The following is a 23,965-nucleotide window of genomic DNA, read 5'->3' on the forward strand; positions in this document are numbered from 1 at the left end:
ATATCATAGAAGAAGCAAACAAAACCTTTCATACCTGAAGCGCGAGTTTCCGGTGTCCCGACTTGTTCTTTTGTGAAAATAAGTCCCCCAGGGGAATTTCATTGCAATTTGCTTGCCGGCTCATCTGGCTCTTTATTAGCTTGATCACACGGGGGTTACTTTACACACATACGGGTGAAGCTACCCTAACCAAGAAGTCCTATTAATAGTGATGAATTAGATTTAGTTACCCTCTATTTACTTCAAATTCTAGTTTAATCATTTGTTCTTTAACGAGTGCCCTTTATTATTTCTTTCGTTGCTGCTTTCTGGTAATATCATAATTTGCAAATGTCGCTTTTCCTAAGCAGCCTACACTTCTTCCTTTCTGTTCTCCGCTGCGTATTTTTAAGGATATTTGATCCTGCAATCCTGTAACAGTGGATTCCTTTGCATGATAGTCAGAAAATGTTATTCCCAGTATATGACCTACCACTCCATTTTCTGAGCAACGCGGCTAGAAATATCCGCCCCAAATGCCAACTATAATACTCCGATGAAGCCTTCAAACTTACGAATGAAAGTGACAGTTACTCCATATTTCGCCCTCATATAACAGCATAGCAAAGAGAGAACATTGGCCAGAACTAGAAATTAGTGTTTGGTACTGGCGTTTTTAAATTTTACGAAGAAACGATTTAGACGATTCCAGGTTTGGTAATGAGTCAAATAACATCAAGTTCGATATTACTTTCGACCGAAGTATGGTAATATGGTGAAAGAGCAAGTAGATGTTATTACTGTGCAGGTTAGTATGGGAAACATTGTCGATAGCGAGAAAAATATTATTACTTACAGAATGCAACCTTGCTGTTTCTCCAGAATAACTTTTCTACTAAGAACATGCAATGATAATGATCTGCACGGTATTTACTTAAGGGAGAACAGAAATCAAACGCTCTCCATCCATCGAGCTTTCGGGGTGTTTTCGGCGCTTTCTAATACTATTTCAGTTATTATTATTGCAACACCCCTCCAATAATCACAGGTGCTGGTGTTTTCTTTAGAATTTAATCGGACATTTCTTTCCTTCTTTCCTTCCCTCTGCTGGAAAGATTTTGGTTTCTGTGATGGCTATTATGGTTGATTAAATATGATCAGGAGGACAGAGTCAACCCAAAAGTCAAGATTGCTACTTGAGATCCAATGAATACGCACTTGCAAAAAGTTATGGAAAAGAATCTGAACTTCAATTTGAAATAAAAATAACGGTTCAACCGCATGTATTGAAGAGGCGCAACTTATGAGATTTCTGCCTTATCTCCCTCATGCCCATGCGTATACATATGTGGATCTTGTATGTATTATACATCTGTGAGACTTCCTAGCGTAAAGATAAGTCTGGCTGAGTTTCCCGAAGCTTGTTTTATAGGGACAAGGAACAAATTTCCTTTACGTCCTTTAACGAAGGCAGTATGAAGATTCTCACAGGCAACGAGAAAAAAACTATCGCCGGCAAAATGCCCTTGGAATCTTTACGATCGTCCTCGCATTGTAGGAGGCGGGAGGCTATGTAGGAGGACGGAAATGTTCACCGGGGATATCGCTAAGGCTAACGACTTTACTCCGTTTGGGTGCAATGAAGACAAAGATAGTTTCGTTTCTGTTTTAAGACAGTTACAGTGACTTGCCATATCATCCACAAGAGGTGGCAGTGGAGGTGGTGATCGGATGCTATACGATTTAAAGCCGCTCCTTTTATCTCTTCAGCTTCATCGAAAAGAAGAACGTATGTTAACTTCACTTGCAGGATCATCAAGCAGTAAGCTATTTCGTAACGTGGCATGTGATGGGAAATCGCTACAATTTGCATCAAGCGCCAGCTTCTGCTTGTCTTCCCTCCAACGCAAAGGTGGAATTCATATTCACACGTTACGCACAACGCTGCGATTTTCGTATTTTTCCGTGGTAAGGGAGCCCCAAGCCGTCGTGCCAACAAGAAGAAGAAGAATCTTTGAATTTGACTCGAGTCCTCCTCAAAATGTGATAGAAATTGTTCCAACTTAATTAATTAATATTGGTTCCAAAATGGAGTAGCTAGGACTCCAAATATACCCACCAAGAAATGAAGCAGGTCTAGTTCTCAGATTTTATCCCATATAAAATCTAGGTCTGAAAATATAACCGGCGCCGATATCTGGTCAAATAATTTAAATAGTATATTTTAGAAATTTACAGGAGAGCCCCTTTAAGCTTATTGTAGAGGTACGAAGTAGCAAAGTTATACATATCATATATATATTTGGATGTTTTTACTTTTGAATTAAAGCGGCAATGTTCACACGCATATATGTATAATATTTGTACTGGGAGATGGTCGCATGTTATTTGCACAAGTGTAAATGATGCCATTCGTTGGACATAAAAGGATTTATAGACGACATGTGCTCACCAAATTTCACAACGCACAATTTGGCACCAGTGTGGGCATCAGCGATAAAAATCGTACGAAATCGCGGACAGCATCAAGCAGCATATGGGCTAAGCGTTCTCCGAACATGTTGTGCCTACTAGATAATAGCTTATGAGGCAGCCTAAGTAATTGTGCAGATAATCACAGCTGACATTCTAGCTGACGAGACAAGCCGAGAAGCAGATAGCAAGCGTTAACAAGCAAAGTCAGCGAATGAGGTCATTGCTTGCATGGCAAACAACATGAAACTAGCCGAAGAATGGCCGGGGAGTAAACAGGCTTATCCTAAACATACATAAGTATGTACACAACGGGAAATCACGGTGTGACAAGTTACGGTTTGACTCAGTTCTGAACTAGGCAAGGTGGATGCAGAAAGTACCTCAATATGTTGGGTCTCGCTGAAACCCCCGATTGTCCTACGTATGAAGGCACAGTCCAAGATTTGAAAGCTCAAGGAGAGCTAAATACCCGTTTAACAGTGAAAAATCTGGTAAGGTACACGGTGCAAACACATACAGCATGGGACGCAGTAATTGCAATGATGAAACGGTCCCACCAGCGACTTATAGAAGTCGAAGTGGAGCGGAGGCATAGAAGGGAAGTCACTGCAATTAACTGGTGTTAATGTAAAGAACGGTAGAAGAGCAAACAGTTTAAAACTGAACAGCCCCGCGAAGAAATACCAGAACGGTGGTCCGCGCGGAGAGCGTGGAGAAAATATGGGTAGTCTTATCCAGGTGCGCATTCTCTAGATGCTTCCGCCAGCAAAGAAGAACTAAAATACGGCAGACGAACAGATAGTGATTGAATCGATTTTAATAAAGTTCTGTTTCACACAAAGCCTTAAACAGATTGAAAAGCTTACATGTTGTTATTCATCATCATCAACGGCGCAACGACCAATATCAGGTGCCTTAGTAAGGAACTCCAGACATCCTGGTTTGGCGTCGAGGTCCATTAATTCGACATCCCAAGCTGTCGGGCGTCCTGGCCGTTTTCGTGGAATTGTCTATCCTCATGCAGGAGGTTAAAAATTCTTCGGAGGAGTTTTCTCTCGAAAGCGGCCAAGAGTTCGCAATTTTTCTTGCTAACAATCCAAGTCTCCGAGGTGTACATAATTACTAGCAAGATCATGGTGTTGTATGTACAGTAGCAATTTTGGCTCTATGGTGAGTTGTTTCGAGGGAAACAGTTTTTATAAGCGGGAATAGGCTCTGTTGCTAGTCAATAAGCATGCGCAGATTTTGTGGTCATAGTTATAATTGGCTGTGATTTTCGGCGGAGAAATTATCCTCCTTTGACCGTTCCCATTTGATGCTGTTGGTTCTTCATTTTTTTTATTGCCAAAATAAAAAATCCGAAGAAAATGTCGGGTGTCACCCTCAGCAAAGTGAAATGGAATTATTTTGTTTTTTTTTTTCACTTTACCAAGAACTGCTTTGAGCTAGCTTTCCACGAAGTAGCCACTTAACTTTGACTTTCGTTTCGCTACGCCTCTTCGAATCCAACGTAAGTATAAAGCATGGCGCTACGAAGTCTGATGGAAGTCCAAGTATTCCAAGTGGAGAAAGTTGTTTTTTTAAGGTTTTGTGTAAAACAAAACCTTATTAAAATCGATTCAATGTCTGTCACACGCACTTTTCTCCAAAACGGCTAAACCGATCCGAACGAAATTTGGTGGACAGATGGGAGCTATGGAATCCCACGCATACAGCGCGTGGCATGAATTTAGGTGGAGCTGAAAGGGGGGCTCCCCATACATGCAAAGGGGGGATTCAAAAATGTTTTTCACCGGATATGGTTGTGTAGGGTATGAAATGAAAGGGCTCGATTTGTACTTTCCGAAACTGACATTAGTTTTGGCATAAATTGCAAAGTGCATGAGTAAGGAGTCAAAATGTGCGCCTGCATGAAATCTAGGCCTCAAAATATGTCCCATTCTGATATCTGCTCAAATTAACTTACTAATAGTATATTACTACTTTTTAGAAATTTACTGAAAAACCCCCCTTAAGTTTATCTTAGAACTTCCGAATTTTGTACCAGAATAGAGGACAATATTTCGTACATACGTGCTAAATTTCGTGAAAATCTGCCAATTAACGCCAAAGTTATAGCAGTTCAAACTTAGCAATTTCGCCCGAATTTACCGCTTCCAAAGCCATGCAAATCAGATGCTGACGTCATAATTACCCGGAATAATTGACATTCGCGTGAAATATTAAAGTCGCATTTATGAAGAATCTATTTATCTGCAGCCCTTTTTAAGATTTTGTGTAAAACACTTATGTGAAATCTAATCTTCTTGAGATGTCCCATTCCGGTATCTGCTCAAAAAATTTACTAATATTATATTATCAACTTTTAAAAATTGATCAAAAAACTCCCCTTAAGTTCATCCTTAGTGTACATAGAGGACAGCCTCGTGCATACACATGCCAAGTTTCATGAAAATCCATCTATTAATGGGAAAGTTATAGCAACTTATCAATTTCGTGCTAATTAACAGCACTCTAAGTCATACAAATAAGATGCTGACGCCATAATTAACGAGAATAATTAAAATTCGAGTGAAATATTAAAATTCCATTCAAGAAGAATCTAATTCTCCCTAGCCCTTTTTGAGGTTTTGTGTGAAACAAAACCTTATTAGAATCGAGACGGTGTCTGTCTGTCCGTCTGTCTGTCACACCTGATTTATTGGGAAACGGCGAGACCGATTGTCATGGAAATTGGTGAGAGTATGTAATCTGGTGTTGCCTTTACATGCAGTAAGTGGCGCCATTTTGTGTTAAGTTTAAGGGGGCTCCCCATACATGTGAATGGAGGGTGCAAATTTTTTTTTCGCAGAATGTAGCCATGTGGGGTATCAAATGAAAGGTCTCAATTAGTACTTTTTGAAACTGGTTCCATATTTGATATTGGGTGTAACATAGGGGAGTGAGGGCTCAAAATATGACCCACAAAAAGTGTAACAGGTCTCGTTCTCAGAACCTATCCAACCGAAAAATTCGAAAAAAATCACAGTGGTGCATCTCTACAAAATCTAGGCCTCAAAATATATCCGGTTCCAATAACTGCACAAATAAGGTTAATAATAGTATATTTCCACATTTTAGAATTTTACCCGGCACTCCCCTTATGCTCATCCTAGAAGTACAAAATTTGGCGTGTGTGTAATGAAGAATACAATGAACAATTTGGTCAAGTTTTATTAACAAAGTTATAGGGGATAAAACGTCAATACCACAACGAAATGAGTTTTTATGAATGGGGTCGGAAAGAATTATTTGGTTTTAGTTTTTTAGTCATTTGTATACGAATATCAATTACTCCAACCATACATGTGCGTAGTAGGTATATAGTATATGCGTGCTAATGAACTTTGCGGATAGTGCCTAATTCAGATAGATATAAGAAATCCGAAGTATGAGTACGATCAATTGATATACGTGCATATATGTGTACAGTATTCGGAAATAGGCAGTTTGTTTGTTTAGGGTGCGCGTAATATCTATGGCTGTAATATATACGTATGTCTCGTAGTTTGGGAAAATATGAAGGAATATGTTTGATTTGTACCTATATACGGATAGAAAAATGTGCGTTGAAATTTCTTATATAAGATGAACACAAAACCTTTATACCCGAAGCGCGAGCTTCCGGTATTCCGACTTGTTTATATTTGATGTTGGTTAAATTGTTGGCGTTTGCTAATAATGTTAAACTCAAAGTGTGAAGCGTTTGACCATTATCAACACAGAGCTTTCCATCAAATGATTTATTTAAATCGCTTCCTAGAAAATAGAGGGCAATGGAATTTTTAGCTATATTGCACGGAGCTATCGTGCACTTGTCGCTCCTCACATCTTTTTCTTTTTCTTCAGCCTTCAGTTCACAAGTGGGGTCGATTCGTGGTGCTCGGTTTCGTCATTTCAATTTATCAAATGCCTGATCAGGATGTTATCTCGAGACCTTTAAACCCTCATCCTGTGTATCATGCCACCATTGTTTTGGCCGGCTTTTTGGTTGCTTACCATTGACTTCGATGTTCTGACCAATACTGGTTGTTGAATTCTCGTTAGCGTGAATTACGCGAACACAACATCGAAAACGCCTCTCTTGCAGTTTTTCCACAATCGGTGCAAACCCATATCGATCGCAGATATTTTCATTTCAGACGTGATTAAAACGTGTCACGCCCAGTGCAATGCAACATCTTCGTCCCCATTACCGCAAGACGCCGTTCATTGTCCTTTATAGTCAACACTCAAAGTATAGAGAGCGGCAGACGGACGACATTGCAGTAAATTTTAGATTTGGGACGTGCGCTGACACCTCGATCACAAAGAACACCAGTTGCGCTTCATCCAGGTTGCATTAATGCGTGAAACAATTTCATTACCCAGCTCTCCATTGGCTGATAGCATTGACCCGAGATATTTAAATCACTGAGTTCTGGCAATGGCAGTAACCTGCCCTTCGAGATATTTAAATCGCTCAGTTCTGGCAATGGCAGCAACCTGCCCAGAACTGAGCGATTTCAATATCTCGGGTCAATGCTATAATATAAGCTAATGGGGAACTACGTTGTGCTCCTCACATAGGGAAACACAAAGCCTTTTATACCTGAAGCGCCCAGCTTCCGGTTTCCCGACTTATTTTCGTGTAAATTGACTGCAGCTTCAACATTGAATATAATTATCATACAAAAGGGTATAACCTTATATAATAAATGCATATACATTGCGAGTTACATAGAAATGGAGCAGGTGTGCACTCAAATGTTCATTGATAAGAATTGCTACCATTATAATACCCCTATTTAAGATTAAAGAATGTGAACTGTTCCTGAAACAAAAGTTTCAGATTTCATAGTCGAGTTCTAATAATTTGATTAAAATGCTTGGATACCTGTTTAGCGAGCAAAAGAACACAAATCCCGAAAAACCGGAAACTCTGTAGAGCAAGTGATGCTCCTAAAGTGATGAAACATCTATGCATCTCGCTCACCATTGAAAACCTAAAGGATATTTAATATTAATATTACAATGTATCACTGTCTTCCTACAGTACGTAATTAAAAAGAGTCAGTTGAAAAAAAAATCAAAATGGCTCGTATAAGGTTGCTTGAAACAGAAATGCTGGGGGCACACTCAAATGTTTCATTGATCTCCGGGAGTGTTTTGTTGTGCCCCACTCTCACTCTTTGTTGAAGATGACATGAAGGCAGCAATAGAAATGGTTTTGGGCGGCTGCGGTGTAAAACGTGCTGCTGTTCTAAAGGATGTGAATCATTTCACTTTATCAAGATATGTGAAGAAAACGATCCCCCAGGGGGAAATGTGGGCTGGTACCCACGATAAAGCCTGCTGAACCAACACCAACAGCTCTACTACCACCACGTGGCGATCGTTGGGAGTCCTTTCTTAATGAAAACCAGCAGGCGGAGAAGGATGAAGGCGAGTCTCCAGTGGCTAAAAGCAGTATAAATTGTACCAGCTAGTCCTCCAGGTTGGGAGTTGGGTAGGGGTTATGAAGCCACAGAAGAAGCTTCGAACAGGATGGACTTCAAAATGACGAACCCGGCATTATAGCGGCCATCCAGTAAACCATGTGCTTGGATTAGGTCCCTTAGTCAGCCAGAAAATGAAACCTGCTGTTATCGGCTTTGAAAATATAAGCGAAAGGCTATGCACTCTTCATTTGCGAGGCAAATTTCAAAATATAAGCCTCATAAACGACCATGTCCCCATAGAGGAGTGTGCAGAGTCGAAGAAGGATACCTTTTACGAGGAAGTTGAGCGGACCATCGAAACCTGCCCTAAGTATAATACCAAAGTCATACTAGGAGATTTTAATAGTCAAGTAGGGAGGGAGTCCGTATTCAGCCGATACGTTGGCTCCCATTGCTAACATAAGGATACCGATGATATTGGGCTGCGGATTATTCAGTTTACGGTTCAGGTATCGTCCGAAATGTATTTTAGAAGTTCTTGGTTTACGTGGAAAGCTCCCCACAAAGATACGTGACCCTCTCCAGACGGGAGCACTTTCAACCAAATTGACCACATGCTGAATGAAACCCGTTAGAACATATAGGGGGCCAATATAAACTCGGATCAGTATCTCGTTGGCAGTTACAACACCGCCTAAAATTCCCTCTGATAATCAGGTCAGAATGAATAATGAAGGCATCCACAGCACAGCCCTCCTAAATTATCTATAACGGAGAAATGGTTGCCGCAGTAACCACGGCTAACAGACGTCCTGGAGATGAAGCATCAACAAATGATCTTCACAATGACCTGAAGAACGTTATCATTAATATTGCGACAAACATACTTAGCCCCAGCTGCAGGAAAAGTGCAACAAGAATATAAGCTAGCAACGGAACGGAAGAATGCTGCATATCGAATAATGTTGGATTCTCAAAGGACGCGGGCACGCGCGGAAACTTCCCAGACGCGAAAAGGAAGGCAGAGGGAAACAAAAGGTCTGGGAATTGGAAAAGTACAAGGAGCAATTGCACCAGGCAGAAGTTTTACCAACAAGTCAGCACGATGAAGCCTTATACACCTTGATGCTCATCCTGCCAAGGTAAAAAGTGGAATCTGTTTTCCGACAAAATGGGCATATTGGAGCGATGGGTTGAGTACTTGATGAACTGCTGCACAACCAGCACATCGGCGAATTGGCGGTCCCAGCAACTGAATACGACGGACAAATGTTTTCACCACCAAGTGTAGAAGTAGTCCGTGTAACCCACCGGCTTAAAAACCATAAGGGAACAAGAGGATGCCCATTAACCTGGCCCTGGCGAAAACGATTCACAATCTTCTTCATTTTTTTCAGTCTTCGTCCTGTTCACAAGCAGGGTGGGGCTCGTCGTGATCGGTTTTGCCATTTGCCTCTATCGAATGCCTGATCTAGGTGTAATCTCGAGGCTTTTAAATTCCCATCTAGCGTGTCAAGGCACCGTTATTTCGGCCTGCGTTTTGGTCGTTTACTATCGACTTCGATGTTCAGACCAATCTTGGCAAGTGAATTCCCGTTAGCACGAATTGCGTGATCATACCTTCGAAGACGCCTTCCTCGCAATTTTCCCACCATCGATGCAACTCCATAACGATCGCGGTTATTCTCATTTCGGATGTGATCAAAACATGTCACGCCACTAGTCCAACGCAATACCTTCGTCTCCATTACTGCAGGGTGCCATTCATTGTCTTTTATAGTAGGCCAATACTCGGAACCATAGAGGGCCACAGGACGGGCGACATTGCGGTAAATTTTAGATTTGAGATGTACGTTGATACGTCGATCACAAAGAACACCAATTGTGGAACGCCACTTAATCCAAGTTGCGCTAATAGAAAGTGATTCACAATGCAGATGTCGATTCAAAACGTAGCATCCTCTCCAAGTCCACCCAACTATTGGCCAACGCTGACGATTTTAATGTATAGTCTACTTTCACCCAGATCGAGCAGTCGGTGCGAGAAGAATCCTCTGAAGACTTGTTGGCCCTCTACATGAGGATGGACGATCACGTAGCCTACATGACGAAAAAATCTAAGAGTGATAACATGACCGTCTGATTGTGAATAAAATTCAGCTCAACAGATTGCGATCACTTAATCCGTATGGATGAGGATGATCCAGCTTGGAAAGTCTATAAGGGCAATATATATGGTAGAAAAAGAAGGAAGGTAGAAAAGGCACCCCAAACTCTCCCAAAGAAAACCTGAGGCTCGTAGCTTGTTTCCCTTCAGCAAAGAGAATGTAGACCCGTTCTTCAATAATTTGGAAATGTTGTACGAATAGCATCCAAAATTTAGTGATGGTGCAAGGATGTTCAATTTAGAAGAAGCTGCAACATCAACTGTACAAAAACCCCAACGAATGGTGGCTGAAAAAGGCGTCAAGCAAAACCACAAGTGGTATGTCTATAATTTTTGCATCAGGCAGCACTATTCCTCCAGTCATGATTTCTCCGTGGGTCTGTTTTAAGGAGCATATTACTCAAGGAACATTTCCTGGCGCATTTGTCTTAGGTATCCCTCCGGTTCGATGACATCAGAACTGTGCAACCACTGAATTTTGGGGTTTTTAATGAAGCTTTTTCTTGGATGATGCAAAATCTTGGGAAAACAGCATCACTTTATAATACAGTATCCTTCGTAAAGACAGCTCATCTGATGTCTTCCAATATAATTTCAGGAATACAAAAAAGTTCATCTATCATATTTGATCGACATGTTTTTTTACCGAAGCAGACTTCTTATGCAATTAAGTAACTGATCGACGGTCTGTTGACACTGTGGATGATCAACCGTCCAAAACACATAGTTATTCGCTGCGAAGTAAGTCGCTCAATGGTTCCTCTCACAAGAAAAAATCACTGCAGAAAAGAAGAAGGCGATTCCACTTTTCGAGAGGAAAACACGCAAAAGGTAGTTCTGTGGACCGAGGGTCAAAAAATGTGCAAGGGAGGTTTATTCATGAGGAGATGACGTTCAGTATGTTGACACGGACGACGATATGGTCATGAACTTTACAGAACCAACCCTTCTTCAGTTTTAGACGATTGTGTCTCATTTGAATTCAAAACTAAAAGCCAATTCAAATTCTATGTTGGTCGAATCATCCAGATGAAAGATGATGGCGGAAACTGCGAAGTCAAATTCCTACAACGCCGACAGTACAACAACTTCGTGGAGTCTCCAGTGGATGACATTGCCTCGGTTAATGGCACAGACATAAAGATGCTATTGGAAAATTTGTGTGTGGTCCAGCGTACTCAAAGACAAAAAGGTTTAATTTCATTCGGCATCGATTTCAGTAATTGGAGCTTGAGCTAAATGTAAAATGATTCCGTGTTTCGTAATTGGAGAAATGAAATTTTTCATAAATTACGCTGTTTTTTTTTGTCAATCGTCAAGGTACCCATTGCGGGGCGCAGTAAAACAAAATTATTTTTTGGAAAATGGGCGCTCGAGGTCACACATGATGCAAAAAATAATGGTTGACGTATTTCTTACATAGACTAGATCCTAAGTACAACAACTCATCAGACGCTGCCTCACCTCTGCCCTGGGAGTAGAGTAACCGAAGCGGTTCACAGATGTAAAATGCTCCCTATATGTAATTCCCAGAACATTATATGGCACCGAATTATATTGAGCATAAATTCGTCAATAATTGGCGCTGCTGGTTTATATAATACATCATTCTTTTATTTTGAAAAGTGAAATGACAGACACATGGGCATATATATCAAAACGTAACCAAGTCCTGTACGGGTCCCTGAAGCGTTTTTATAGTGTCGAAAACATGCGAAATGTGAAGTATAGGATACGAAAGTATAAGTATAATGGGTCGAGCTTTGGAGGTTTTGTTTACAATAAAACTTCATTAAAATCGATTTACTACCTGACTGTCTGTCCGCCCGTCTACCTATCACAATTATCATGTGAGAAAAGTTTACTCCTACTGTTACCAAATTTGTGAGAAAATTTGGAACTGTGAAACCCCCTCGTATGCAATGAGTAACAAAGTTCCACGTTTAGTTCAAGGATGCCCCAATTAGTAATTCTGACATTAGTTTTGACATTTCTTGTGATAGTGGGAGCATGGGGCTAGAAAGTGATTATTTTTCTCAAAGACCATTTATATTAAAAGAACATTTTCCTGAAATTGATTGGTAACCCCTTAATGATTATCCTAGAATAGTCTAACAAACTAAACGCATAAACATTACGAACCAGATACAAATGGGACAAACGCCCAACCAAATATTCTTATATAAAAAATACGCAAAACCTTTCCTGCCTGAATTATTCAGCTTCCGGTTTATCGACTTGTTTACAATTTACAATTAGAGCATACCCTATCCCAAGAATTTCTGGTACTATTATGTCATGTCATGTAATAATTTGCCACATGTCTTGTGCCCATTATTTTCATGAACAGTCCCTTAAAATAAGCGGAAATAAATCAAGTGTGGATTCTGCTATCAGATTACGGTGGTCTTACTGCTTGGCATGCAGTAACATAAGCATTGATTATCTCGTGGTGCAAACGACCAAAACCGGCATTCCGAAAATCATCACCGTACCTTTCGTACGCTTTGCCAACACAAGTGAAGGAATGAGGGTCGCAGACACCAGAAGAACTGTCGAGAAAATTAGCGGCATTTTACTATCGCGATGTAACATTCAATTGATGACAAAATTTTCAGGCACCAACAAAGACCATGATAAGTTCCCACCAGTGGTATCAATCAAGTAATCTATTCTTAAATCGTATTAAAATACCCTTATCCGACCTTAAATTAACCAATTCCATTTCATTGGGAAATACTATACTAATTCACATCCCTAATAAAAATCTGAAAAGAAATTTATTTGGAGACAGAAATTTTGTGAGAAAATAAGCTAGATGTTATCCTGAGAATACTAACATTATTTCGTACTCACTTGTGTGTCACGATGAATACTGTAAGTAGACCAGCAGCATGGTTCCACTTGATTGGAGTCCAATCCCCAAAATTCTAATTCCTCTTCGAATAATGGCCCGCAAACGTCCGTAGGATAATGTAGCTTGCCAGTTCTGCTCGCGGCGAAGTATGAAAGAGAAAGGAAAGAATTTCAATTATTTTCTTCAGATTACACCTCCCAATATCAGGTATCTAAAGTCAGAGCTGGGAATTATGTTTTGATACCTTAGCTCAGATTCCCAACAAAGAATCCAATGTTGGGAGGTGTAAGCGGCTTGTTATAATCTATTCCAAAGCGATTGAGAAAGAAAGGCGCTAAAGGACCACGCTCCTTACTAACTGTCATTTCTGTAATGAGCTTTAACGGGAGCTTACCTATAGTAATTGAGGATTTGTGCGAAAACTCCTGGATGCCTATCGAAGAAGTATTCATTAAGAATAGGATCATAATTGGCCAGTGCCTCCGTCAGACGTGAAAGGCGTGTGGCTGGAATCTTTTTCAGAGTCGCTTTGTAAGTTTCGTATCTGAAAATAGATAAGAAAAGGAAATTTCAAAAAGCTCGGATCTAATTACGCAACAGAATCTCGATTAAGGTGGCAGGATTAGCTCGCTAAATTTGCCGTATGAAACATGTATAATAGCTTTATAAGTAGAAATAAATGCTTTTATATCTGGATAAATATTTTTGTTCCTTCATGTGTTCTCAAATTAATAGTTAAAGTTTATATTAGCATAAAATTATATTTAGGATGGAAACATATTTAAATGTTTATTAAAATTCATTTCCTCTCCTACATAAGATACGATTATCTTTTAAATTTATGTAAACAAAAGGGGTAAGGTCCAAAATTCTGTTCAGTGGAATTCAGTTTGTTCATATTCTGAAAGAAAATTCGTATTAGAAAAAAAGTGAACACCTACAGCGGGAAAGGTCCGTTTTACTTTCGTTCCGGAAAGCCAATGAAATGGTTTTTGAAATTTCACTCCTTGGGGAGCGGGAGAGGAAAGTATCTTTAAATAAAATGTTATCCAAATCAATATGATCTCAGTAGAACGATTTTCATTACAATGCTACCTACGGAATTAGATTCAATTCAATGAATTCGCAATGTTCAGAAAAGAAACAATTCTCCCACCTAATTGAATCAGAAACTTGAACTTTCGAATATGGCAAATAGCCACCCAGGGTAGTGCAGTCAACCCGAAGAGTTTTTCATATCGCAGGGGATTAGAGCGTTTTTTATGTTAGGAATATTTGTTTTTAGGAGTACGGAACGGACATTCTATCTAATAAAATCATATTATTAATTCTTCCTAAGAGATGGTTGGTCTCATTCAAGAGGCAATAATATAAATACTCAAAGAAGTGAAGTAAAAATGCGCATGTAGTTTGTATAAGACGTTGGTCGTGCTTCAGAAGTTATAAGAAGCAATAACTGTTATACCTGTATTCAAAATTCAGACAATGGCCAATGGAACTTTCATATAAATTCCAGTTTAGCACTTGAAGAGGTTTCTCATGGCAGATGTCATCAGATATTGTAAATAAAAACATTAACTGCGGTAAGTGGGCAGTAACCCCAATCAACAAGAATGATTTATTTGTGGGCATATGTGTTAACTATAGAGTCGCTTCATTTTCAGCAAGGATATTTATTTATTTTATTTAATTTAAGGAACAATATACATAGATGTGAATTTCTAATTACATATTTTCCAGAGTAGGAAGAGCCAGGAACTGGAGAAAAAACTAAGAAATAGAACAGAGTCAAAACAATCAATTTGTAGGGCATTGTAGAAACAATATAGCAAGCATGCGGCATTGCGCGTGCGCAGAATATAACACGTCAACTAAAGCTGTCAATTAAAAATAACAGCTTGACCGCTCCGGTCCCGCGCGTCCCGATTAAGAGGGAAGATCTACGACGGATCGTTCCTTGAATCGATGCGTCTCCTGCCTCAAAGGTTCATGAGGAGCAGCCGTTGGGGTTCCCACCCTGCTTCTCATCCTCAAGCCATAAGCTTGCAGGATGACTCTTTTTGTATTGTGGATTTTGCAGGTTAGAGTTGAGGGAGGAGGAGCTGGTAACCTAAATTAAGAACTTAATGCTTCCGTTCCTATAATTCACCAAAAAGAAAGACAAGAAAGGCAAATCATAGATAAAATCGAAAACAAAGATTGAATACAAAAAATGCACATAAAATTCAAAATATTCTGTATGCGACATACGCTTAAAATAAAAAAGAAAATATATGAATTTATGAAGAGAAGAAATACAATACACAACTAAAAATAATAAGAAAAAAATAAACAGTAGTAAGATAAATTATCAATGTGGAATATAGTCCTCTCTCCCAAAGCCCTAGGGGTGGTCTGGATTTTCAGATTTAGTTTTTACTTTTTGGTTATGTAGTTGTCATGTTCTCTTTCTAGCGCACTCACTGCTGACGTTGTTGCAATATTTTTTTTAAAATTTGATACCAAATATTAACATATTTCCATGAATTTCGGAAGAAAACTCTTTCGTATTTGTATTCAAAAATTCGTCAGCAAATTGAAACCGAGATATGATTGAAATCATTCACTTTCCCGGAGCGAATTAAATCAACTGTCTCTCTCTCCCCTACAACAGACAAAAGGATACACTCGCCCAAGCTGGCGATCCTAAAGGAGTTTCCAACCAGGCAGCGGCCCAGCTAGATACCAGCAACTGCATGCACAATATTTTGCTTTAGTCAGTAACAGACATTTGGAATGCATTTCAATCTATGTGCAAAGAATAGCAAAACAGCTCATCTTTTTGTGAAAGGAAAATTCTAGTACAATTAAAACCATTAAATGAGGTTCTATGGCAATTGAAAGGAGGGTAATGGAGGTGTAGAAGTGAGTTAAGTAGGAAATATAGGAATATGTTGCATACAAGCAGAAGAATCTCTCATCCCCTCATCACAGGACAAAGATAACTAAAGGATTCGAATGTTAAAATGCCAGCGTTAAGAGTTCATACATTGGTAAAGTTCTTTTTAAAAGAATGGGATCGGGAGAATTCGCAGCAGTTGCAGTTGTAGAAAGGAGACCCAATTACAGAGCAATAGTAAAGAAAGTTTTTAACAAAAGAGTTAAAAAGTGTTAAAGTGGTTGGATTTTGGCATAGTCGAACAAAGAACGTAGCATAAAACCAAACATTTCAGCAACACGGTTGGTAATGCCAGAAAAGTGGGTATTGAAACAAAGCTTGTCATTGACGGTTACACCCAGTTCTTTGAATGAGCTCAGAAGCGATAGGGGTTTTCGAAGACGAGAGTACGGAAAGAAGGATAGAAAGGGTTTAAGCAACATCAACCAGAGTGTCCAGGCTGGATTGCTAGAAAACGCAGCCCAGTGGTGACGATAATTTAAAGTCATCTGCGTAACCTAAACTGATGAAGGCGAGAAGATGGTTAATGCCATGAACAAAAACAGATTACTAACAAAAAAATTGGAATAATATTATAGAGCGCTGGGAAACGCAAAGAGAAGGAAGGAAGAAACAACACTTTTGAGGATAAGGGTAATATGGGCATCTTTCCAAAGATTAGGTAAAAAAAAATAATAGCATTCTTTGGTCGAAACGTTAAACTTGATAATACGGGATCCTAGTTGATTGATGCTAACGCTAAGTTGAGATCGTTGAAGTTTATATTGCGAAAATTGAAGCTAGCTGATTATCGCGCAGGATTGAGTTCCAATTCACTTCTTCCGCTCTTGGAGGATGAGAATCAATTTTTACATACAAGAATACATCAGGAAATATAGAGGGATAGTGCTTGGAGGAAGTCGACCAACGTGATACGGCCTAGCCCCTGTTACAGTGAAAATGGAGTATGCTTCGAGGAGCTCGGAGTTTAATATTTTATGGTCAGCTAGATTTTTGAAGTACAAATGACATGATATTTGCTGAATCGACACGGATCAATTGAAGACCCCCGGTGGGAACTGGTCGCCGGCGGAACCCATACCAGAGGGTTAAGCTCCTGTTCACAAGGATACGAATATTGAAGGCGCAGGTAAACCAGACAAGACTGGCGACTTTGTGGGATCAGGTCCAGTGGTTGTTGTTGGCTGGGTAGTTACAAGAACCGTATGAGATGCTTGAAGCAGAGGCGGGTGGTTGTGGATCAGCTAAAGTAGCAGTAATTCCTGGTATGTACTTTCCGACGAGGTTGACATGGAGCTTCGTCCCTAGACCGTTCAAATTGCTGTCAGATTGAGACTAATATGTCCGAGCGCTAATGGAGAAGGCTTATGGCATCACTTAGCGAAATGAAATAGTGGTTGAAAGCACCTGTTTTGTACGGAAAGGGATCAGCAAATAAACTTGGGTTTCTCGAGGTCAGATCACTTTCGACCAAATCGACCACATGCTAATCGAACGCTGGGACCCCTCAACTTATATGAATATTATATCATCTAGGGAGGCCAACATTGACTCGGATCCCTATGTCGTTAGCATGCTGCTCCGGGCTCGAATTATATCATCGCCTCGATTCCCACTCTCGGGCAATCAAATGAGACAGAACACTGAAGCTATTCCCAACAAAGTCCTCCGTAATATATTTGTGGGAGAAATAAATCGTAATAACCACAGCTCTCAGATGCCCTAGCGATGAAGCATCGATCTACAATGACTGCAAACTAGAAAAGGAACTAATGAATGCTATATACCGGGAAATGCCGTGATCTCAAAGAATTTCGCCATGCGGAAAAGCCCTGGAGAACCAACAGATCTGTGAGTTTGAGAAACGCAGGTGGCAACCGCGCCAGGTGCGGTGCTTTTCTCAACGTTTCAGGAGAATTAAACTACGTGCACCTCGATGCTGATTCTGTCAAGATAAAGAGGGAAAGAGGGATGTGTGATCGTATTATAGAACGATGGACGGATTCTGATAGACTGCTAGAAATATCAATAAATATATGATCATATATATAAATACAAATGAGACTATTTGGAAGTTCCGTGAACTAACGATGGCGGACAAATGCTACTCTTATCAAGGATGGAGGAAGTTACTGGAATTTCAGCCGAACTGGTTACATATGGAAACGATCAGCTACACCAAGCGGTTCCCAAACCTATGTTCAAGATTTGAGATAGGGAATCAGTACCTTATGCAACTATAGAGATAAGACGTTGCTGGGCACCATATATAAGATTTTTTTTCGCCATCCTGCTAGAACTGATAGCACCATATTCCCAGAATATCGGCACATACAATAAAGGCTTCACTCCAGATAAATCAGCAATACATAAAACTTCCTCTCTGCGGCAAGCAATGGAAATAACTGTCGGAATATCGCCATTATTTCCACCATCTTATCATCGACCTTAAAGCTGCTTTTCACCATCAACAAAACCAACAAGCTGTACCATTCTCAAAGACTTTTAGCACAATCAACGATCTCACACCAGAAAATATTATAACATTCATTCTTTTTACTCTGGTTTGAAGAAATCAAATCCACTCAACCATTGGCCTAAGCTGATGATATCAACATAATGTCAAAAACAACCCGAGATGTGTAATCTACCTTCATTCAGATCGATCAGAAAGCCGTTGTGACGAGATCTTGGGCTGCACAGTAATGAAGACAAGACGAAATACGTAGCGGCACTGTTAGCATCAAACACAAAAGCAACAGCAACATCAACAAGTCGGGAAACCGGAAGCTAGAGGCTAGAGACTGGTATCCGACGTCAAATCACGATACAAATTCCACTGCCACCAGTGAGATTTGAACCGCGACCTTCCGACCTATTATAGCTTTGTTAATAATAATGCAAATTTCACTAAATTTGGTAAGATGATGCTTTATGCTGCAGCCTACATCGCTGCAGTTCGTGATTCTACGAGGAAATTAAGGGGGGATTTCCTACCAATTACTAAACATTATAGTAATGTACTATCATTAACTTTATTTGAACAGGTATCGGTATGGAGGGTATCTCTCTTGACTCTCTTGACTTTTTTTTCAGATTTTTGGGTTAGGTAGTTTCTGAGAATCTTTTCAAGAAATGATCACTTTTAACCCCCCGCACTCCCCACCTTTCCAACAAATGTCAAAACTAAGACCGGTTTAAAAAGTACTAATCAAGACACAAAAACACAAAACCTTAAAAAGCACCACTAGATATGCGGCACAAAAGAGAGAGCAGAATTTAGCCATGACACCGTGGATAATTTCTTCTACCTCCGGTAGAAAATCACAACCAGTAACAATTATGATCAGGATGGTCGCGCATGGTTGCTGCCAGCTTGTAGAACATAATTTAACTTGCATAAATTGTTCTGTTCTAGACATCTCATCATAGGTTGAAAGCTTTTATTGTTTAAGACAATGATCTTACCAGTTGTCATGACGATTTAGATTCTTATTAAATTGGGAACAATTAATAGCGTTCAAGAGGAAATTATCCCGAAAAATTGTTGGTCCCCAATAGAAAGATGACAGCTTTTAGGGAAAATCTGAAGTGGCTCTGCCACGAAGCCTCATCGGAGGTTATCTGGTACCATGGGAACCGGGATGGCCCACTGAGAGCATATGCTGCAGGAGAATTCCTGCAGGATGTGTTCTCGGCCCGGTTATTTGCGGTTGGCCCCCTAGTGCGAGTTTCATGGTGGCTGTGGTTATGCCTACATCGCGGGTAGAGCTCTTCGGAGTTCGAGCGTGGAGTTGCGCTGTACAACTCGGGTGCCGCACTCCTTAGTTGCGGCAGAGGTGTTAGATAGGCCTCGCATCCACTGGTATGAATGCTGAGCCTGCACTCAGTATAAACCAGGACCACTGAGTTTGCATGGCGGGGCTCTGATTGTGGTCCCAAAATCAATCCGTATCCGAAGAGGACCGTGGGATTATGCCTTCACGGCAGGTACTCACGTTAAACCTCCCGGACTTTCATCCCGATTGTCACAAACACTTTAGCCAATGACGCGGTGGTTTTACACTACAGAGACATGGATTTTGAATCGAAAACAGTGCGTATCAAGGCTGAAACCCACTAGGTCAAATTGTTACCGGACAGGACTCTTCGGACTATAGCACAGGTTGCAAGGATAACCGCTTTTTGCATCTCCATATATAGTCCAGCCCTAAGAGCGTTTCCAGCGCTTTATGTAAGTTCTGCGGGACTAAGCATGTCGCTGAAATTACCACTGGGACTACTTTGATCATTTGTAGTCTCCAAGTCTGCTTCATATCGTCTGCCGGGGCTGTAGTTCCGGATTTTTTCGTGCTGTTTTCCAACAGTGTTCCGGTCCAACTGTATGGCTACATCGATCATGAAGCACACTCGTTCTTCGTTCAGATGCAGAACTAGATCGGGTCTGTTATTATTAATACTGTGGTCAGTGGCAATAGTGTGATCCCACAGTAGATTGACCCGATAATTTTCCAAGATTGTCTGCGGAGTATACTTATAGTAAGGATGGTAGGTTCCCACTAAGTTATACTTCAACGCAAGGTTTTGATGGAGAATCTTGCAGACGGAGTTATGACGTTTGGTGTACTCGATACTGCTCAACATCCTGTACGCAGATGTTATGTGCTGGATGGTCTCCTCTTCACAGTTGCATAACCTAACACTGGAGTTGGTGATTGAGGAGTCGTGAAGAAGGTACCGTCTATAATTTTTTGCTGGGAGCAAAGCATCCTGAATTCAAGTTAGGAATGCTTCGGCCTCATAGAAAAGTAATCAACCATTTGTTGAAGGCTTCGATGTCAATGCTTGGCAACAACAAATTTTTGATATGACCTCCGTGAATGGGTTTTTCTTTCCACATGTCGATCTTCTGTTGGACTGAAGTAACATTCGACATGGGATCCCATTTTCTGCTCCTCAAGTTCAAAGGGGATAATTTATTATCTGCCATCACGGTAGCCTGAAGCATTTGGCTAAAGGATTGTTTCTCATAGAAAAACTCATGAGGAGAATGCACTTGATTGTAGTGCAACGTTTTTAAATCAAGTACCCCTCTTCCTCCCTGATGACGTGGGATAGTGATCCTCAATTTTTCGGCAGCTCTATTGTGCATGTTGTTGTTTGCAAGAACTACCCTTACCCGTCTATTGACAGATTCTAAATGCGTATTACTCCACTATATCACACCGAAAGTGTATAGAAGGACGGGAATGGCGAAGGTGTTGATTGCCATGATTTTATTTTTCCCGTAAAGCACAGTTTTAAGGACGAGATCCAAACGCCGTTCAAATTCCCCCAGCAAGTTAGATTTCATTATTGCCACAGCGGGTGTTGTTGCTTGCAATATGCCGAGGTATTTGTACACGTTGTCCGAATCCAAACCCTCAGTTCGGATGTTATTTTGGCTGTATCCTGCGTTGTCGGTGTGTTTTCCCCGAACAATTGTTTTTATGCGACGTTTCTCCAAACCCAACTGCATACCGATATCCCTGCTGAACTGGATGGTGATGGCCAGCAAGGAGCGAAGTTGGTTCTCGTCTTTGGCATACAATTTGATGTCGTCAATCTACATTAAATGGCTTAATGTACATTTCGACAATATGCCATGTTTGACTTGGAACCCGTATTTGCTTTCATGCAAAAGATGGGATAGCGGATTCAAAGCCAAACAAAACCACAGTGGGCTTAGAGAGTCGCCTTGGAAAATGCCACGTCTGATTGGTATCTCTCCTGATGTTTGTGAGGATACCGATAGCTTTTTGCTCCAGAGAAACGAAGAACGACGTTCGGGTTGATTTTATACAAGCGTAACACTTGTAGTAACCACGAATGTGATATGGAGTCAAAGGCTGATTTATAATCGATGTAGGCTGTCGAGATATTTCGTTTTGTATGAACAGTCTGCTTGACGGCGACCGTATCGATTATAAGCTCGAGAGCCTTTTGCGCATCCTTTTTGTTCCTCAGCTATCAATTTATGAACATCAAGATGTTTTGAGGTGTTCGCGCACTGAAATGAAGTGAAGACCTTGTAGATGGTAGGAAGACAAGTAATTTTTCGACATTTTGAAGAGCAAGAGGCACCCTGTTCCTTGGGGATGAGGAAAGTTATCACCTTGGTGAAAAATTGTGGAACTAAATCAGGATCGGCAATTATCTGATTAAATTGATTTGCGAATATCCTGTCAGTACTCTTGAACCGCTTCAGCCAGAAGTTGTGAATCTTGTCCACTCTTGGCGCCTTCCAGTTCTAAATTGCAACGGCTGGATTCGCTGGAAGCACCTCTTCAGAAGTTTTCTGTCTAATCCAGATCTTACTTTCCCTACCTGAGTTGGTGAGATTTTTGTAGAATCCCCGTTGGTTTTGGTCAAACGAGACATCTAACGTCCAACGACTTATACCCTAATTCATGAAGATTGTGGTTTCCTAGCGACTGGCAGCGAAGATGATCTACAGCAGCCTGTCTAAAAATGGAGCGATTGCCTTATGCTAAACGGTGTCGCATTGAATCTGAATAAAACAGAATTTTTGTTGATCGATCCCCATGAAACAGGCATTACCACTGTCAGTGGCAGTAACCTCCTTGAACTGAGCGATTTAAATATCTCGGGTTAATGTTATCAGCAAATGGAGAACTGCGTTATGAAATGGCTTCGTGAATTAGCGAAACCTGGATGAGGTGGCGTTCTACAACTGGCGTCCAAAACTTATGGCATTGTCATTCCCCCTGCCGCCATCTATTGTTTTAAGTGCTAGCCGACTATAAAAGACAATGACGTAATGGAGACGGAGATGTTGTGCTGGACTAGTGGCGTAACACTCGTGCGTCACATTCGAAATGAGGACATTCGCGACCGAGATAGGATTGCACTGATTGTTGAAAAATTGCGAGTGGCGTCTTCGATAATTCGGGGGTCGGCGTACAGTTTTTCCACCGAATGTGGTCATGTGGGAAGCAGATGAATGGGCTCAATTAGTACTTTTCGAAACTGTTCTTACTTGTAAAAACGTGTGTCTCAAGAGTGAAACAGGCCAGAACCTATGCAACTATACGAAATCTAGGACTGAAAGTGCAGTGTCAATATCTGTTCGAATAAAGTCAATCATAGCATAGTACTCCATTTTGGAAATTTACCTGAAGACCGCGCTTAATTTCATCCTAGAAGTAGAAGATTGGCATTGGTGTAAAGGGTAATATAAGGCATAACTTTTGCAAGTTTGAATAAAATCCAATTACTATTAACAAAGTTGTGGACGTTCAAAGTTTTGAATTTCACGTAAATTTATTAATTTTAAGACGTAAATTTATTTATTTAAGACGTGTATGACGTCCTCATCATATAAAGTGAAGTTATAAGAACGGCGGGGTCCATTAGTTTTAGTTTTCCAATTTTAGCTTTTTTTTTAGTTATTTGTGTGAATTACTTGAGACAGGCATGTGTATGTATATATATGTGTTTATTAAGTTCGCGGGTAGTGTTTAATAGGATGAACATGTCTGTACGTTAGTACCAGTTGTATTTATTTTCACGGAATAAGTGAAAATCAGTGAATGTGCGCTGGGTCAATTTGGATGAACAACGTTTGTTTATTTAGGATTAGCAGAATATTTATGTCATTGATATGTATTTACATGTGCATGTACTATATTTCTGGAGTTTAGCATTTGATGAAAGAATATTTTGCCTTTAGAGCTATGTACGGATGAAATCCCGGGCATAGAAAGGTCCGCACAGAATATGAACATAAAACCTTTATACTCGAAGTGTCCAGCTTCCGGTATTCCGACTTGTTTATACTATTATTTGTGGGTGTATTTTTAGTCTTTTGAAGATGCAGAAACGGTCACGTTATATCCTTATTTTGAACACTAGCTACAATCTTCTAATTCTGAAAAGGAAGTGTATCACTTTAAACGTCACCTGAGGCAAGTGAGGACGAATACGTTATATAACCATAAAGGCTTGTATAGGTCCTTGTTTACAAGTGAATCCATCGTACTACGTGGGTTACTCATGTTTTTATGTTAAAATAATTACCTTACCTGACC

General features: G+C 40.3%; 1 protein-coding gene across 4 annotated transcripts in view; it reads right to left on the reverse strand.

The window, feature by feature from the left end:
- LOC119646613 (potassium voltage-gated channel protein Shaw-like) overlaps positions 1-23,965 on the reverse strand; it is a 637,421-nt gene that overhangs the window by 241,965 nt on the left and 371,491 nt on the right. For 3 of the 4 annotated variants that reach the window (XM_038047116.1, XM_038047118.1, XM_038047115.1), the window contains 2 exons: positions 13,332-13,481; positions 12,937-13,069 (listed from right to left, as the gene is read on the reverse strand). In XM_038047116.1, coding sequence (XP_037903044.1) covers positions 12,937-13,069; positions 13,332-13,481 — 283 coding nt within the window. The remainder of the gene's footprint in view (positions 1-12,936; positions 13,070-13,331; positions 13,482-23,965) is intronic. The other variant, XM_038047117.1, reaches the window with a different exon arrangement.

Source organism: Hermetia illucens, chromosome 1, assembly GCF_905115235.1.
Source record: "Hermetia illucens chromosome 1, iHerIll2.2.curated.20191125, whole genome shotgun sequence".
Lineage (NCBI taxonomy): Eukaryota > Metazoa > Arthropoda > Insecta > Diptera > Stratiomyidae > Hermetia > Hermetia illucens.